The following is a 15,706-nucleotide window of genomic DNA, read 5'->3' on the forward strand; positions in this document are numbered from 1 at the left end:
CAAAGTTTTTCACTGTACCTCAGTACATGTGACAATAATAAACCAATTTACCAATCTTTCAGATTAGCTGTTAAACTCTATATGTTGTATTCTGTTATTATATTTCCCTTTGTACTACCTCAATGTACTTATGTTTGGAATGATCTGTATGGTTGGCATGCAAAACAAAGTTTTTCTCTGTATTTCTATGCCTATGACAATAATAAACTAATTACCAATTACCAGGCTATCATAACATTGGCATTAGTTTCTAAATAGTACTAGAGGAGGAGGTTTCAGCACAACCAAGTTAGATCTTAAGATATCTTTATTAGTCACATCTTTGCGTAGTGTTCTGGGGGCAGCCCACAAGTGTCGCCACGCTTCCGGCACCAACATAGCATATCCACAACTTCCAAACCCATATGTCTTTGGAATGTGGGTGGGAACTGGAGCACCCGGAGGAAACTCATGCAGACATGGGAAGAACGTACAAACTCCTTACAGACAGCAGCTGGAATTGAACCCGGGTCTCTGGCGCTGTAATAGCATTATGCTAATCACTACACTACCGTGCCTGCATATTTGTTACATGTTATTTATTTACACATTCAATGGTTTACCATTAACGGCTCTTGGGGTAAACAATTCCATAGACCTTCTATAAGCCTCTTTGCATCCTTCTCCTTATTCATAGTCCTACCTAGCATTGTATTGCCAGCAACCTTGAAAATATGACCTTTGGTCCTCTCAGCTAAATTGTTAATGTAGACTGCAAATAGTTGGAGCTCAAAAAACAGATCTCTGCAGTTCCGCACTAGTCACAACCAGCCAACAGTTCTTGGGGTAAATAATTCCCTGACCAGAAATACTTCCTAATGAGCAGCCACTTATTTTCAAGTAATGTCCACTATTTCTAAATTCCCCCAATGAGGGAAACTTCTTTTCAATGTCATCATATCATCAATATCATTATTGATCCCCATCATTGTGTCCCAGTAGGGAAGTCTAGTGAGGAATATCAGTGCGACAGGTGAATTGGAATGAGGATGATTGGGTCCATGAATTCTCAATATACTGCAATGTTTTGGAATTCATTCATAATTAGTAAACATTTTTTATTATATTGTAGATTGGTACAAGTATTCACAATTAAATTACTACTGCCTTGCAAACTAAATGTACAGAAAACCTATTCATAATTCTAAAAGTTATTGAATTGTTTTAAAATATCTGTACTATAGATGGATAGCAATGGAAAAGCATTCAGTATTACAAAATTAATACACTTGATTTACCATTTCCATGTCCAATATTCAGAATAGTTTTCCTGATTCTTACAATATGATTCATTTGCGAAATGGATACCACAACAAACAATAGACAATGCCTAAAGTTAATCAAGAACAACATATTTATCTTCCACTATGAAATAAAATTCAATTATTCAGAATCTCTAAGCTGTATAACCATTAGAAACACTTAAAGTCTGTTTGGGGAACAGAGATAACCATAGTCAGTGGTGATTCCAAAAAAAAGTACTATTTTCTACACAAGTGGAAATTTAATTTCTCTCTTATCAGTATAAACATGTGTAGTTGTCTTAGAAAATGGTGTTTTCATCAGGCTCAACACTGAATGATTTGTTCAGTGGCAGATTTGTTTCTCCAGACTGTGGTTGGCCAGAATTTTGGTCTTCAAGCAGTGACACAACAGTACCTACGGTAGTTTTCGGATCAAGAAATGTTACTAGCGGCAAGTTAATGTTTTTTTCCTGATAAATACGATTTTGCACTGTCATACTTAGCATGGAATCAAGGCCAAAGCTGGAAAGGTAAGTTTCTTTTGTGAACTCTGAAGGATCAGCATTGCTGACTTCACTCAACAATGCAATGACATACTGCTCAGGGGTCATTTGTGAATTATTGGATAAAACTTCTTTTGGACTGATTTGTGCTTTACTGATTTCATCCACCACGAGTGAATAAAGACGTGCCTTGATTGCTGGATTTTGAGACACAACATTATTATATAAACTGGAGAAATTAAATTTACAGATAGCTTGTTGTGGATTGTTCAGAACTAGGGATTGTTCAAGACATTGGGTAATTTCTGATATTTCCAAAATCATTATCCCCTTTGATTCCAGAAATCTTTGGATGCTATCCTTATTGAGTAATAGGCCAAGGTTGAGTGCACCCCAGTTTATAGACTGCCCTACTAGTCCGTGATTTCTCCTGTAATGCACAAAGAAGTCAAGAAAAGAGTTTGCTGCAGAATAGTTTGCCTGGGCAGAATTCCCAACGAATGATGCAATTGATGAGTAGCATACAAAGTAGTCCAGTGGGAAGGATTTTGTTGTATAGTGAAGATTCAGAACTCCTGCAATTTTGGGACCCAAAACTTTGTCAAACAATGATTTATTTAGAGCCTGAATGAGGCCATCGTGTAATACAACAGCACTGTGAAACACTCCTTTAATTGGGATCTTTGGGAAGGAGTGAAGAAAACGACTGATGGCTAACTCAACGTTTGACAGGTTTGAGATGTCACAGGTAATGCTCACTACACTTGTCCCAAACTGTTTCCAGAGTTCTTTAAATTCTTCCTGCTTCTCAGCAGGTGGAACACTTCTTGACAGAATAATGACATATCCTCCCCCATGTTTAGCAATAAAATTTACTGTCTGAAAGCCAAGCCCCGAAAGTCCCCCTGTCACTATATATGCAGCATCTTTACGAAAAAGTTGTTTTTGACTCTGGTACACTGGTATCTCTGAAATCTTACCATTTACAGCATTTGTTTTCAGATCCACAACTGAGACAGCTTTGCAGGTGAAGTAGGACTCTTCCCCACATTCACCCACATCACAGGTCACTGAGTGAAGATTAGTCCTCGGAAAATCAAGCTGTTTGCTCTTTAAGCGCAATGACCTCATCCACTTATAAACATCATCAGCAGACTTTTTAAGATACCACCTTTTAAGTATGTTAGCTACCTGCAAAAAGTGAATTTGAACGTGATCCTTTTCATAACCAAGTATGTTCTGAGAAGTTTCAAATGCTTGGTTGTTATCAAAGAGAACAACAACATGCCCAGCAGAAGAGTTGTTAACGACCTTTGTGACTAGGGTGGACTTAATAGGTGGCAGGAAAAGCAATGCATCAGAATTAAGAACTGCTTGTGAAAGGTCAGTAAGTTCTGTTTGAACCTGTACTTTCCAGCCCAATGACTCAGCTGCCAGAGACAGCACTTTACTGAGACAAGATTCTGCTGCTAAGGAAAGAATTGACAAGCATTTGTGATACTTAACACGAGGTAGAGTGTTATGGAGTATTTCCCAGGCAAGTATGAAGTATGAAACACAGGGTGTCTGCTTCAGAAATGGAATTTTGCTGCTTTTGAAACAAACGGATGCAGGAAGACTGACTGTTGATAATGCAGCAACAGGATAACATGTAACAACGTGATCTCCTACTTTGCAGGTTTTTACATCTTTGCTGACAGCTGTGACTGTACCACTGAAGTCGAGAGCAATTAGCTCGTATCCTTTAATCATGGTTGTGTTCCAGTACAGTGTCTGTCCAAAGTTCTTAACAGAGACACTGACCGGAAAATAATCTGAAGAATGAATGCACATTGTATCGATCTTAACAAATGCTGTTTGTTTTGCAGGTTCAATCATTTTCCTTTCTTGAGACTTTGCATGAAAATCTACAACTTTGTAAGGATTCATTGTCTGGAAAATTACATTTTCACAACCAGAATAAGGTACAATGTTGAAAATATTGTTGGAACTTATATTGGCTGCTCGCTTGACACGTGAGATATGTACCTTGCCTAGTCGAATCATTATTTCAGGGTAATTATGAGGCAGGCTAATCGTGTTAGCTAAGGCTGCAATATCAGCCTCACTAGTAGAGCCAATGTCAATCAGCTGAAAAGAAATCTCTTGAAGTTCTACGAGGCATGATCTGGTCATTCCCCATAAGGCAAAACCTGCAGTGATTTCATCCACTGTTTTCTCAGATGTCCTGTAGGTGATTATTCTGACAGACTTTGAGGATCTCTTCCCTCGAACCAGTTGTAGGATTTGCCGATAAACCTCACAGCAGCTGCTGACGTGATCCACCACTGCTTTGCTGTTCTGGTCAGTTACATTTTTCATCCCCCATAAGAATAGCACTTCGTCAAAGCTGTTCAAATCAGTCACATTGTGCTGTTGTAAAATCTGTGTAACTGCTCTATCCATCAAGGTCTCTGGATCCTGGTAAGGAACATAAGAGGACTGCCTATGCAAGTGCTTTTGCAGACTTTTAGCAACTCCAATGTTATCTGCAAATACTAATGATTTTGGTGCAGAAGGACTATCTACACCTTTGGCAAGGTGATCAATTTCCTCCCAAGTATTTTCATAGGAAAAGTTATTAAATCCTGTGGAATTGCCTTGCCCAAGGAATGTAATTCTGACATTTTTCAATTCAGCAATGACCATGCCCTTTCTATCTGTAAATGCACCAGAAACCTCATAAAATTCTGCAGTATTTTTACAGGTCCTCATGTAGATAGTCATTTCCTGTTGCATTGGTCGACATACTACCAAACTCCCGATGGAAGTCGGGAATCCTGCCCTCAGGTTTGACATTTTCATTGCCAGAATAGCAGCCATTTGCATGTAGTAATCTAAAATAACTGGATGAATGCAGTATTCATGCATCTGCAGTACAAGTTCATCTGGTACCTTGACATATGTTATAGCTTCCTCTAGTTCATATGAACAGAACACATCTCCAAGGTTTCTGAAGACTGAATCATACTGGAAGCCTAAAGAAGAGATGTCTACATAGATATCTTCTGCCTTTATCCTTTCATTGACTCTTTGCAAAATATGCTCAAGGGAAAGAATATTTTCTTCAGCACTGCATTCCATGTTTTGTTGAACCTCTCCTTTTGCATAAGAAACAGTTGATGCCATAACAGTAAATTCAGTCACTTTGTCTTCCCTATTAAGTTGTACCTTGAGCTCTGTGGAGTTTGGTTGCACAATACAGGGATTCAAGAAAGCAATACTGATTTGGCACAACCTGAGAGGTATCTTTGGTTTAATACTTGCCATGGCAGATGCTAATGCAAGCTCTACATGCATGGAACCAGGTAATATAGGTACTTCATTGTTTTTGTGATCCAACAGGTACGGTGCTGTTGCCAGTGTTAGGTTGTAATTGTACTCCTTGCCATCTTTGTTTGAACTGCTGAGAAGGGGATGAGTTACAGATGACACTTTTTCATTACCCTGCCTAAAATCTTCAAAATTAATGCTGAGCTTAGTGCGATCAAACTTATAACACGGATACAATGTTGGAACGGTCTTACATTCTCCAAAGATATTTTGCCAATTAGGATTGTATCCCATTTCGAAAAGCCCTGATAAAACTGAAAGCAGAGTTTCATAATCTCTTTCTGGCTGCACTGCAGGAAACACCTGAGCCCCATTTCCTACAATTTCTTTAATGTACCTTTGTAAGGCCCTTCTTGGTCCTATTTCAACAAACACTGCATTTTTTACCTCTGCAACAGCATTTCTAATGGCTTGTTCAAAAACAACAGGATTTTCAATATTTCTAGACCAATACTTTCCTGTCACGCAGTCATTTCCTGAAACCAATTGTCCAGTAACAGTGGAAATTACTTTAACTTTTGTTTCACATTTCTGTAAGTTACCGATACTCTCTTCCACTTGCTTTAAGATTGGTTCCATCAAATGACTGTGATATGCTGCAGGAACATCCAAAATGTGAAGGAATATATTTTTGTCATTAAATGAACTCTGTAAATCTGTATGCAATTTGTCTATTGCATTGGCATCACCTGACACTGTACATGACGAGGGACTATTGAATGCAGCAATGCAGAGTCTCCCTGAATATGAATCAAGTTTATCTGACACTTTTGACACGGGTAAGTTACTAACCACCAACATTTTCCCTCCTGTTACTGTTGATTGCAATGCACTTCTGTGATAAAGCACCTTTACAGCATCTTGTAATGAAAGTATCCCAGCACAATATACTGCAGCAACTTCCCCAACTGAATGCCCAATGATGATGTCAGGCTGAATTCCCCAAAACTTCAAAAGAGTCACTATTGCTACCTGGATGCCAAAAAGCAGTGGCTGTGCTAGGTCTGGTTTTGTGAAGTCGTCGCAGTCATTTTCAATTAAATCCATTAAGTTGATGTCTGTGTACCGTTGCAGTATTCTTTCTATCTCTTCGATCTGTGCCCTGAACCTTGGTTCTAGTTGTAGAAGTTTCTTGCACATACCTTGATATAAAACACCATTGCCACAAAACACATATATCAATTTTACATCTGTCTTGACCTGAGCCACTTCACTGTCTGCAGCTGATCTAAGCTGTTGTTGGAGATGCCCAAGGGAAGAAGCAATAAATGCTTTCCTGTATCTGTAATTCTTATGGCTTCTTCTGCATGCAGATGTGTATGCCAGCTTGTGAAGAATTACATCTTCACTTTCCCTTATTTGGTTACTTGTATCCTTTATCATCATTCTAACTGAATTCTGGGAGGCAGCAGAAAGCACAAATATTTCAAGAGGTTTTTGTCCAGAGATTTGACCCGAATCCTGCTTGAACTGCCTTATGACCACATGAGCATTTGTCCCTCCAAATCCAAATGAGTTGATCCCTGCCATCTTCTCTTTTTCCCACTTTTCTTCCCAGTTCTTCACACTAGTTGGAATATGTAGATTCAAAGCTTTTGCATTGATGCTTGAATTCTCCTCAGAGTAGTGGAGCGATGGTACAATTTTTCCATGATGCATCATCAGGAGAACTTTAATTAAACCTGCAGCTCCCGCAGCTGATTCTGTGTGACCAATGTTTCCTTTGACTGAACCCATTGTAAGTGGAGGAAAACCAGAGTGTCTGGATCGGGCAATAATATTTGATATGCTGGCTGCTTCAGTCGGATCACCAGCCGGTGTTCCAGTTCCATGAGCCTCCATGTACTGAATCTGTGATGGGTCAACCTTTCTGGGATAAATACTTTTCAACAATTCTTCCTGCTGCTTTTGGGAGGGTCTAGTGATAGGTGTGACTGTTCTGCCATCCTGATTGATTGCACTACAGACTATTACACCCCAAATATGGTCATGATCCTTCTGAGCCTGTTGATAGGATTGATAATGTTAAAGGACTAGTATTACAATAGATACCAATATTTAAATGTGTTTTCTAGATGTAAAAATAATGTGATAAATATGCTTCACCTTTGCTAGCGGCTTTAACAGCAGAATGCCACAACCTTCGCCTCTTCCGTACCCATTGGCTTTGATGGAAAATGGTTTGCTCATTCCATCCGGAGATATCATTTTTGCTTTGCTAAGTGCTACATTAATCCTTGGCTCAATTATACAGCTCACACCTCCACAAACTGCCATCTCACAATCACCTGAGGGACAAAAATGTGAGTTTGCACAGAATCTGTGTGTACGAAAATAGTTTTGAATAAAATAATTTGTAATAAAAATATTGGTGAAGCAGTTGAAGAGATAGCTTGAAAGAACATACAAAGACGTGGCTCATTTTTTGTGACTTACTTGTGTGGTAACTTACAGCTAAAGATTCATAGATTTACTAAGCTAACTGATTGTTTTTCAAAGTACAACAAATAATTGAGGGATCTCACCCTTAGAATCAAGACTGTAACCTCAAGGCTCCTTTGTCATCACTTTCTTGTTAGGTTAATAATTGTGGTTAATTAACATGTGGAAAAGAAAACTAGGAATAATACCAGGAGTACCTAAGAGTGAGGTGCCAGTTCACTGCAGCAATTTCATAAGACTCCATTCATTCTAAACAGCAGGATCAACTTTCTTCAGATGGATCTAAGTGATCCCATAATTGACAGATCAGAGCAAATTTAATTTGTGCATAATAAGTGACAGAGTATATTCTTAATAAACATTAATATATTCCTGTACCTTGTTTGATAGCCTGAGCAGCATAATGTAAAGCGACAAGCGATGAAGAGCATGCTGTATCAATAGCCAGTGATGGTCCAGTGAGGTTGAAAGCAAAGGAAATCCTATTTGCTGCTATACTCATTGCTGACCCTGTCCCATTATAATGGGTGATTTTGTTGGCGGCACTATTTAAAATCCCTTCATAATCACGATTCATGAGTCCTAAAAAGAGAAGGCAAGGATAAAGTGTCAAATATTGATAAGGAGTACATATGTATTTGCACAGATTAAACACTGCATCACACTGTGTCGAAATTAGAGTACTCTTTTGTAACCAGTAATAAAGCTACTTCCTTGTGATCCCAGTCTCCTACAATCCTATCCCTTCTGGCCCCATTCCCTTTTGTATCTACCCCTGGAAAATTCACTCTCGACTCACTTACAATTGAAATTTTAGTTTCCAATCAGCCATCATTCACTCTCAAACATTTGCAGCTTATGAAATGGATTTTGTGGTTAAAGTGTTAGTAGAGGTCACTGTTTTAACCTTTAAATCACACATCTATTTCCCCTGACTGCATGCACACTGTTAGATTTATAAAGCAAGAAGATGATCTCAGAAAGCTATGTAGAACTGAAATACTTAACATTCAAGTCCATGATATCTACAAACTAAATCTGCCAAAAGACATTAGACCCTGTCCTCACCTCTGTAGATACTCACTGAATGCACTGATAATCTTCATATTTGCCAAATAACCTTTCTCGTATCAAAATTTCGAGGAGGTGTCCAAGAGGATTGATGAGGACAGTGCAGTGGACGATGTCTAAATGGATTTTAGCAAGGTCTTTGACAAAAGTTCCGCATGGTAGGCTTATCTTTGACAAAAGTTCTGCATGGTAGGCTTGTCCAGAAGGTTAGAGTACCAAACTGGATGCAAAACTGGTTTGGTAGTAAGAGGCAGAGGGTGGTAGTGGAGGATTGCTTTCCAGATTGAAGACCTATAACCAGCGGTGCATCACAGGGATCAGTGCTAGGTCCTTCATTGTTCATCATATATTCATGTTTTGGAAGAGAATACAGGTGGTATGATCAGTAAGTTTGCAGATGACACCAAAATCGGTGGTATGGTGAACAGTGAAGAAGATTGTCCAAGATTACAACAGGTTATAGATCAACTGAGAAAATGAGCAAGGGAATGGATGATGGAATTTAAATCTAATCTGATTTAAATCTAGAGTGAGGTGATGCATTTTGGGAAGTTAAACCAGGCCCGAACGTATCCTGTGGATGGCAGGGTCCTGGAGGGTCTTATTGAAAGGGAGACCTTGTGGTACAAGTGCATAGGTCCCCAAAATTGGCAACACAGGTGGACAGGGTGGTGAAGAAGGCGCATAGTGTGCTTGCCTTCACCAGCTGTAGCATTGAGTGTAAGAGTCGTGACATCATGTTGTACTAAAGATTGGTTAGATTGCACTCGGAGTAAGTGTACAGTTCTGGTCGCCATGTTATAGGAAGGATGTGATTCAGCTAGAGAGGGTGATTCACAAAAATGTTGCCTGGACTGGAGGGCTTAAGTTACACTGCGACTAGGGGTTTATAAAATTATGAGGAGCATAGATAGGGCAGATGGTCACAGCCTTTTCCCAGGATTGGGAGTTTAAGACTAGATGGCATCGATTCAAGGGGATAGAGGAATGATTTAAAGGGGATCTGAGGGGCAAGTTTTTCCACACAGTGGGTGGTGGGTATATGCAACAAGCTGCCAGAGGAGGTGGTAGATGCAGAAACAATATTTAAAAGACATTTAGACAGGTACATGGATAGGAAAGGTTTGGAGGATATGGGCCAAATGCAGGCAAATGGGATTACAATTGATAGGCATCTTGGTCAGCATGGATGAGTTAGGCCAAAGGGGCTGTTTCCATGTGGTATAACTCTACGAATCAATATCAAAAATTAACTGCAATATGTGGATGGCTAGTCCTTCAGATACTTGCTGATGCCAAAGTTTTCAAATGTAAATCAAAGTTTTCCTTTCTGTCTGCTGCAATTTTCTTACTCTTAATCTGTTTGTGCTTTCCCTTTATTTGACTTTCTGTATATGATTTAACATTAGTTAAAATATTCTGACAGATATTTCCTGGTTGAGACTCTGAACTGCTCCTTATGATTATTCAACAGGATTAGTTGAAATGGTATCTTGTGCATGACATCATTATACAGATCCCAGATGCTTTGTAGAAGATGCTACACTTTTTTCTGATGCCGGCTGAAACTCCCAGTGCCAAAGCACAAAAGAAGTTTATTACCAAGTGCAATGTAATGAACACAACAATCTGGCCCACGCCTTTCACTTCTACCTATAATACTCATGTCACTAACAGAACTCTCTCTCATCCTTCTCATCTTGGTTAAAATTTCAGGTCAAAGACCCTTTGTCAGAAATTACGACCTGAAATGTTAATTCAGTTTCCAGATCTTGCTGAGTGCTTCCTGCATTTTCATTTTTTGTTTGATATACAAAAGGCTGAAAGTATGGAAACAATTAGGTTAGGATGAGGTTCTTGTAACTGAAAGGGGAGAGGCCATGCAGGGATTTAAACACAAGATTGAAATCTTTAACTTGAGTAGCTGAGGGACCAGGAGATAACACATCAGTGAGGGCAGATGTCATGGGAGAGAATCAGAGTGGGACATGATATGGACAGCAGAGTTTTCACTGAGCTGAGGTTCTCAGTAGATGGAGATGGGAGACTGCTCGGAGAACGTGTGAATAATTCAGAAGGGATCAATAATGATTTCAGTACCAGTGGAGCTGGGATAATTGTGGACATAATATTTTGGATGACAGAAAGTATGTACTGACAGTTGTCTCTTTGGGAGTAGGGAAACAGGATATGGGTGACTGTTAAAAGGGGAAGATGTAGTTGAATGTGGTAATGAGTGAGGCCAATTATTTTGAATCCAAAAATGAAAAATCAGAATATTCCCTTAAAGCCAAGAGACCAGAAACTATGAAAAATCAGAGTTTGTAATCATGTATACATTTCTCTAAATGCCAATTACAGAAGTAATCAAAGGTTAAAGGACTACTGACATTTACCTCATAAGGGTTGGAATAAAAAAGGGAGAAAGTTATGTTTCAATTATTCAAAGCACATGTTTGGTTCTGACTACCACATCTTAGGAATTAGTGCAGATCCGTACAAATAATGCCTGGACATTGAAGATTATGACAAAGACATTCCACTACACATAGAAGGTTTAGGGGAGATCTGATCAATGTATTGGAACCACCAGCTCTCTGCAGGGCAGTGAATCTGAACTTTAATTTAGCCCCTGTCTCATTGGTCAGTCGATGGGCGTTTTGTAGTTTACTGAACCAAGAGGCAGATTAGATTTTGCATATGACCTCATTTGGTAGTTAACATTTTATTAAATTAATTAATTTATATAGCTTTATTTATTTAGATCAATTCCAATGAAGATGGGATGGATTGAGCATTATCATGACTATTAAAAATAAAAGAATAATTCTGCATGATAGATATAGACAAACAAATTCCTCTGTTGGGCCAATCCTAAACATTGCAAGGAAAGATAATCACAAACTTAGAGATGGATGAAGATTGAAATTAAAAAGTACCTTGTAGAAGGTATGGTTAATAAGTTTATGGATCACACAAAGGTTGGTGGTGCTATGGATAGCAAGGAAAGTTGTCCAAGGACATAGTAGAATACAAATCAGATGAAAAGTTGGGTGGAGTATTGGCTATTGGAATTTAATCCTGACAAGTATGAAGTGATGCCCTTTAAAGAGTCAGATAGGGGTAGGATGGAAACAGTAAATGATTGAGCACTAATGGACTGAGGGAACTCTGGGTTCAAGTCCATAGTCCCTTGAAAGAGACAACACAGGTTGACAGGCGGTGGTGAAGGCATATGACATGCTTGCCTTCATAGGTCAGGGCACAAAATATAAGAAATTAGGACATTATGTTACAACTTTCCAAAACACTGATTAGAAAGCACTTGGAATATTGTGTGCAGTTCTGTTTGCCACACTATAGGAAAAATTTGGTTCAGCTAGAGAAGGTACAAAAGAGATTCACCAAGATGTTGCCTGAATTGGAGGACATGAATTATGGGGAGAGATTCGATAGGCCAGGCCTGTTTTCCTTGGAGCAAAGAAGGCTGAGGGGTGACCTGATAGAGGTGTATAAAAGTATATGAGGTTTAGATCAGGTAGATAGTCAGAAACTTTTATCCCCATGGTAGGGTTATCAAAAACAGGAGAGCATAGGTTGAAGGTGAGAGGCAGAAGATTTAAAGTCGAACTGAGGGGACTTTTTACACATAGGAAGTCACATAGAATGACTACATTTAAGAAGTGTTTAGGCAGACACTTAAATAGACAAGACATAGAATTATCTAATATGGGCAAATGGGAGTAGGGTAGATGGGTAAAAAGGTTGGCATGGACATGACGGGCCAAAGGGCCTGTTTCTATGCTGGACAACTCCAAGACCTCCCACAAACATTGAAGGAAACCTGCATTCCTTCACCCAAGGCTTTTGATTCAAAGTGAACCTAAGGTGGGTGAACATAGCTGATGTACAGATAAGGTAACAAGTTTGAGGGTCTAAATGACCTACTCTGGTTCACGTGGTCTGGCAATGTCTACTCACCAATGAAAACACCAGTTTTACTCCCACTGATGTCTTCCATAGGCATCCCTGCATTTTCAAACACTTTGTATGTGCACTCTAACAGAAGTTTATGCTGTGGGTCCATACTATTGGCTTCTGTTTGACTTATGTTAAACAGCTTGTGATCGAATTCATTAAACCTGTTAGTTCAAAAAACAGAAAGGTTTGTGTTAACTGTGGGCGAGTGATTTTCTGGGGTGCTCACCAGCTCATGTACTGTAACTTCATCTGAAGAGTTTTGAAGAAAAAAGTCATTAAGATCACCTAAACAGTAGTTTTCTACAGTACTTCTGGTTCATCTGTTGATTTGGACTATCTGGAAGACTCTTACAGAAATTCATCTGTAATTAATGTGCTGGAAAATTATTCAATAGAGAAATGTAAAGTGATGCATCCTTTTGGAAGTCTGGGTAATGAGAAGCAATAAAATAAGGATGGCATTTGACTTAAATGTCATTTATGGTAGGGATGAAAGTAACTTAAATTTGTTCCCAGTACAGTTGTATCACTAACTTCGCCAACTTAACCCATTTGTAACAACTGTGTCAGCCATTTTCTGGCTAGACCCTGTACCAGATTACTTTCACCTCTGATTTACGGTTAAAGACCTTTGACCTCCTAATAACATCATAATGGTGATTTGCGTATTTACTTCTGAGTTCAAACAGAACTCAAGATAAAAATACAATATCCCATTACTCTTTATTGATTTATAATTAATAATACTTTTATCATTCAATTTGTCATTTTGTTAAATCTTTTATACTTCATTACCCTTCGATTAAACTTGCTCGTTTTGTGATCATTTTTCCTGCTTTGTTGTCATCAGTATCATGCCAGAATTTCGTATTGAACCGATTTGGTGGAATATCATCCACGCAGTTTCTTCCCTGAAGAAGGACTTTCCAGAAATTATCAATGCCTTCTCCTGGAACATAAGAGAAAAGCATTTAGATGATAACCATTTGTACCCTTGTAATTCAGTCATTCGTCCCTGAGGAAGGTAACACTCTCCCGTGACTTTTTAAATAGTCATTCAAGGGATGTGGGCTTCGCAGGCAGACACAGCATTTAATTGCCCATCCCTAGCTGCCCTTGAGAAGGTGGTGGTGATCTGCCTTCTTGAACCATTGCAGTTCTTGAGGCATGGGCACACCCAAAATACTGTTAGGGAGAGACTTGTCAACATCCTTATTCTGTATTTATGCATCTGGGCAAAAGACATTAACAACCACTTCATCATGGATTCATCACACTTGGACTCAATATTTCATGACATTTCAGTGTTTCTTATGCTTAAACTTAAGGCTGGCATGAGTTTCTCAATGTAATGTGTCAGCTTGTGTGAAGTCTGTAAGGAAATGCGAACAGTTCTATGAGGAAGCTTTCTCAATCTTTTAAACTTTGACAGCCAGCCACACCTGGGGCATGATGCAGCCAGATACCAATTTATTCAGCTTGCCCACTTGCTGCCTTTACTGCACAGAGCCCCACCCATCTGCAGATCCATTTTGGATTACGGTACCTGTAGCCAGCAAATGCAAACAGGCAAATCAAGCACTTGATATGTATGTCAGTAACAACTTATGGGTGTTTGCTGCTGGCAGTAAATTCTGCCTCAATGACTTTGACATAAAAGCAAGACAACAATGAAATAGTAATATCCATTTTAATGGGACTGCAGGCATCTCAGGGTAGTGAAGGTGACAAATCTACCCTGACCCCTCCAATCCTGGGCATTCTCTCTTTTCCCCCTTCATCGGGCAGAAGATACAAAAGCCTGAAAACATGCACCACCAAGCTTAAAGACAGCGTCTAACCCACTGTTATAAAACTCTTGAACAGACCTCTTGTACGTTGATGATGAACACTTGACCTCACAATGTGCCTGGTCTTGTCTGTTGCACCTTATTGCCTACCTGCACTGCACTTTCTCTGCAACTGCAGCACTATATTCTGCATTCTGTTATTGATTTTCCCTTGAGATTGCTCTGTGAGCTGACATAGATTCAACGGGCCAAATGGCCTCCTTCTGTGTAAGGAAATATGGAAACTGTGGTGCCTATCCTGTTTTCACCATATAGAGAGGCTTGAGCTTGAATACCACTGTGGTGATGGGTGGAGAGGTAAACTAAAGAAACCCAACTTTCCATTTGATTTGTATTCTACAATAAAAGGAAAATTTACCCTTATCTGTTAATTTGTACAGACATGTTGCTGAAAGTTTCATTTTCCACCTTTATTGTCCTTACCTCCAGGAAAATTACATCCTATGCCAACAATAGCTATATCCTCACCGTGTGTTTCCATTTTCAGCATTCGAGATGTTACTAAAATGAGAATGTAACAAAATGATAACCATCTCACATATTTGTTTATCAGATTCAGTGAACACTATTGTTTTTTCTCGAAACAAATTACATTGTCAGAGAGATGACATAATCTTTCTTAGAATCACAGGTAAACTACAGCAGAATTATAAAAACAAGTGATTGTTTATACAACACTACCTGGTTATGTCAAAATCCATTGACTGATCCACTAAAGGAGAGAAGAAAATCTGATTTTTAATGATTTCAGGTGAAACTCCCAACTGGTTCAGTTGTCACTGAAAATCAAATATTTCATAGAATCATATAAAGTACAGCACAATACAGGCCCTTCAGCCCACAATGTTGTGCCAACCTTTAAACCTTGCCTAAGACTATCTAACCCCTTCCCCCCATATTTTATTTTAATATCTATTTTAAATTCCTCCATATGCTTATCTAGCAATCTCTTGAATTTGAACAATGTACCTGCCTCCACCACCGCCCCAGACATCACATTCCATGCCCCAACCACTCTCTGGGTAAAAAACTTTCCTCTGATATCTCCCTTGAACTTCCCACCCATTGCTTTAAAGCCATGCCCTCTTGTATTGAGCATTGGTGCCCTGGGAAAGAGGCACTGGCTGTCTAATCTATCTATTCCTCTTAATATTTTGTACACCTCTATCATGTCTCCTCTCATCCTCCTTCTCTCTAAAGAGTA

General features: G+C 39.1%; 1 protein-coding gene across 1 annotated transcript; it reads right to left on the reverse strand.

Annotated features, from left to right (window-relative positions):
• Positions 1 to 1,582: 1,582 nt before the first annotated feature.
• Positions 1,583 to 14,983, reverse strand: LOC127570522 (uncharacterized). Its single transcript, XM_052016173.1, has 6 exons — positions 14,926 to 14,983; positions 13,448 to 13,601; positions 12,653 to 12,813; positions 7,979 to 8,182; positions 7,265 to 7,446; positions 1,583 to 7,162 (listed from the first exon to the last, which is right to left on the reverse strand). The coding sequence occupies exons 1-6, from the start codon at positions 14,981 to 14,983 to the stop codon at positions 1,583 to 1,585; spliced, it is 6,339 nt and encodes a 2,112-aa protein (XP_051872133.1).
• Positions 14,984 to 15,706: the final 723 nt, after the last annotated feature.

Source organism: Pristis pectinata, chromosome 5, assembly GCF_009764475.1.
Source record: "Pristis pectinata isolate sPriPec2 chromosome 5, sPriPec2.1.pri, whole genome shotgun sequence".
In the NCBI taxonomy this organism is placed as follows: domain Eukaryota; kingdom Metazoa; phylum Chordata; class Chondrichthyes; order Rhinopristiformes; family Pristidae; genus Pristis; species Pristis pectinata.

Coding starts and splice junctions, on each gene's coding strand:
- LOC127570522 (XM_052016173.1), bottom strand. CDS start 14,983: ATGGAAACACACGGTGAGGATATAGCTATTGTTGGCATAGGATGTAAT. Junction 12,814..13,447: donor CGAGCAAGTTTAATCGAAGG/GTAATGAAGTAT, acceptor TTGAACTAACAG/GTTTAATGAATTCGATCACA. Junction 8,183..12,652: donor TAAAACTGGTGTTTTCATTG/GTGAGTAGACAT, acceptor TTCTCTTTTTAG/GACTCATGAATCGTGATTAT.